Raw genomic sequence first — 2,670 nt, forward strand, 5'->3', positions numbered from 1 at the left:
ACGGTTCCCCTCCCCTCCTCTACCACATCGGCAGCTGGGTGCTGGATAGTGACTCTCTGCACCCACTGGGCATGGTGGGGCCATCCAGCTGAGAGCATCCTCTGCCTTCCTGGCCACCCGCTGGCCTCCGAGGGAGAGAGACACAGAGAGAGAGAGAAAGAGAGACAGAGAGAAAGGAGAACAGAAGGATAAAAGAAAAGAAAAGAAAGAAAGAACAAAAAAAAGAAGAAAAAAAAGGAAAAGAAAAACCTAAAAGAAAAAAAAGAAGGAAAAAATTACATATTTTTAAAAGAGAGCACGGATTAAGACTTAAAAAAAATAATAATAAAATAATAATAATTAAGTAGGACAGTCCAAAGTAGACTTTAAGGGAAACAAAGACCCCAGGAAGTTCTGTTCTGTTTAGTTTATAAATATATATATATTTTTATTTGTTCTTTTTTGTTGTTGTTGTTTTGTTTTTTTGTTTTGTTTTGGTTTTTTGCTGTTTTTTTTTTCCTCCTCTCCTGGATATTTATTTCTTTGGTATTTTGAATAGATGTTTTAAATGATATGAACCGGACCTTCAAGAGCCTTAAATAGTTTCTTTGATAATTTATTATCATGTGAACTGTACTCACAGGGAAAAAATTATTTTGTGAGGCCAAGCAAAACTGCGCAGAGTCTATTTTTCTACATGTCATGTGTGTCCTGACTTTCAGAAAGCAAAATTCTGTACTTTCCCATCTCTCCATCACATTGCTCCTTCATTTCAGCAAGTCTAAAAAACAAGCAACCAACCAACCAACCACACAAAAAAAGACAAACTTCATGGGGGTCCGTAAATTATATTTTTATACACAGAATTGTAAATTAGATTTTTTTGAGAGATCAATGCTGAACTGAATCACATTTCATTTTTTGAAATAGTGTAAAATATGAGAATATATTATTTTAATTTAAATAGTTTCAGATGTAACGTCATTTCCTGTATTGTTTTCCATGTTTTGCTTTGTAAAAACACCATTTAGGCCACACTCATGGAAGTCAAGACTGTTACACAAACTTTTTATTTGCAAAAACCGTAAGAAACTTTGTTATTTTTAACTTCAAAAAAGAAATTTATTAGAAAATAATATTTTTTAAAAAGCGCACATGGCGGCAATTCTGTGATGATGGAGTCAGTAGTTTGTACAGAGGGGAGAAAAGGATGTTTTGCATTAATAAATTGAGAAATAACTGCTGTAAATTTACTAAAATGTATTTTTGAATATTTTGTAATAGTTTTAATAGTTTTATAGAAATAAAATGTGCCATGCACAGTCTGGTTAGTATATAATAACTAAGAGTTCCTGGTGCATCCCATTTTTTTTTTCCTTTTTGCTTATTGGTTTAGGAAACATGATGCCTAAAGGAGTGCCCATTACTTTATTTAGATATGTTGCTTACGATTTTTAATTTTGGTACTTTAATTAAGGAAATGAACCCATCACATCCACTCATAACCTGGAATCTCTTGTACTAACAATAGAACCTCACTTATTTGCATGAGCCACCAGGAGACGCGCTTCCCTTTGCCGGAGCCCCGGTCCAGAGACCACAGACATCTCTTAAAAATGATTTCTGAGGCTGTTAAGCCAACTTTGCCCTTTTGCAGCAGGTGAATCTGAAGGCAGCAGTTGCCTTCCCCTCGCGGTGGTGCCGGAGTTTAAACCGTGGGTGCCTGGAAGATGGAAATCTAGGGGAGCAACACTGACTTTGGTGAATTAGCTGTGATTCATGTGGTTGGTGCTGGAAGAACGAGCTGGCCATCGGATTTCACTTGCCCAAGTTACAATGTGGGGCTTGGGGCCACCAAGAAAAGAACAAAACACCTTTTGCAAAACCAACCCAAAAAGTGATTAAAAAAATTGTTTTGTTTTTTTTTTTGTTTTTTGAGAGATGTTCCTTAGCAGTAATGCATCAGAGTCCATCCTGAGCCATCCGTGGGTGAACATACTGGAGATGTGTTTTGGGAGACAAGTGGTGGAGCCAGCACTGCATCCCCTTCCCTGGTCCCAGCTCCAGGCCCTAGCAAGGGGCTCATCCTCACCGGGTGCCGATGAGTGAGGTTCTGCTGTGCTGCGTGCTCCTCCCTGGAGGGTTTCCAGGATCCCTCAAAATTTTTTGCAAAACACTGTGTGTGCACATGTGCGCATTTGCAATGGGACCGTGCCAGAAGGGAGCTTTTCTTGAATGTCTTCTCACCTTTTCTTTGGTTCCCATTACTCACCAGTCTAGGATGTTCATCCATTGGGCAGCCTTTTGCTTCAGAGATGCAGCCACAACCTCTGCTGGGATGGAAGGCAGCTCTAGTTGGCCTCCTGGGATATTCTTGCTTGGGGCCACCACTGGAGAGCATAGACCATGCTCTTCCACACTCAAAACCTGGGAGATTCTGGAGAAGAACCAGGAGCTGGTGGCCAAACCCCAGGCATGAGCACCTCCATATCAAACCCTAACAGATGGATGTGGTCTCTCCTTCCTGGCAGCAACTAGTTCAGGGCCACCTCCAGCCTCTGAAGTTTGGCCATGGCTGGGATGGTGAGACTTCAGTGCAACTCCTGGCATGCTGCAGCACCCATGTGGACTGCTGGGATGGGAACTGAGCCACCCTAATGCCATCGCAAGGGACTGTGGACCACTTGGTGG

At 41.0% G+C, this 2,670-nt stretch overlaps 1 protein-coding gene across 1 annotated transcript in view; it reads left to right on the forward strand.

The window, feature by feature from the left end:
* SHH (sonic hedgehog) overlaps positions 1-1,735 on the forward strand; it is a 14,223-nt gene extending 12,488 nt beyond the window's left edge. Inside the window, exons 4-5 of the mRNA XM_010007055.1 lie at positions 702-754; positions 1,637-1,735. Coding sequence (XP_010005357.1) covers positions 702-754; positions 1,637-1,735 — 152 coding nt within the window. The remainder of the gene's footprint in view (positions 1-701; positions 755-1,636) is intronic.
* The last annotated feature ends 935 nt before the right edge of the window (positions 1,736-2,670 follow it).

The sequence above is a fragment of the Chaetura pelagica genome, unplaced genomic scaffold (genome assembly GCF_000747805.2).
Source record: "Chaetura pelagica isolate M959 unplaced genomic scaffold, ChaPel_1.0 scaffold17, whole genome shotgun sequence".
Lineage (NCBI taxonomy): Eukaryota > Metazoa > Chordata > Aves > Apodiformes > Apodidae > Chaetura > Chaetura pelagica.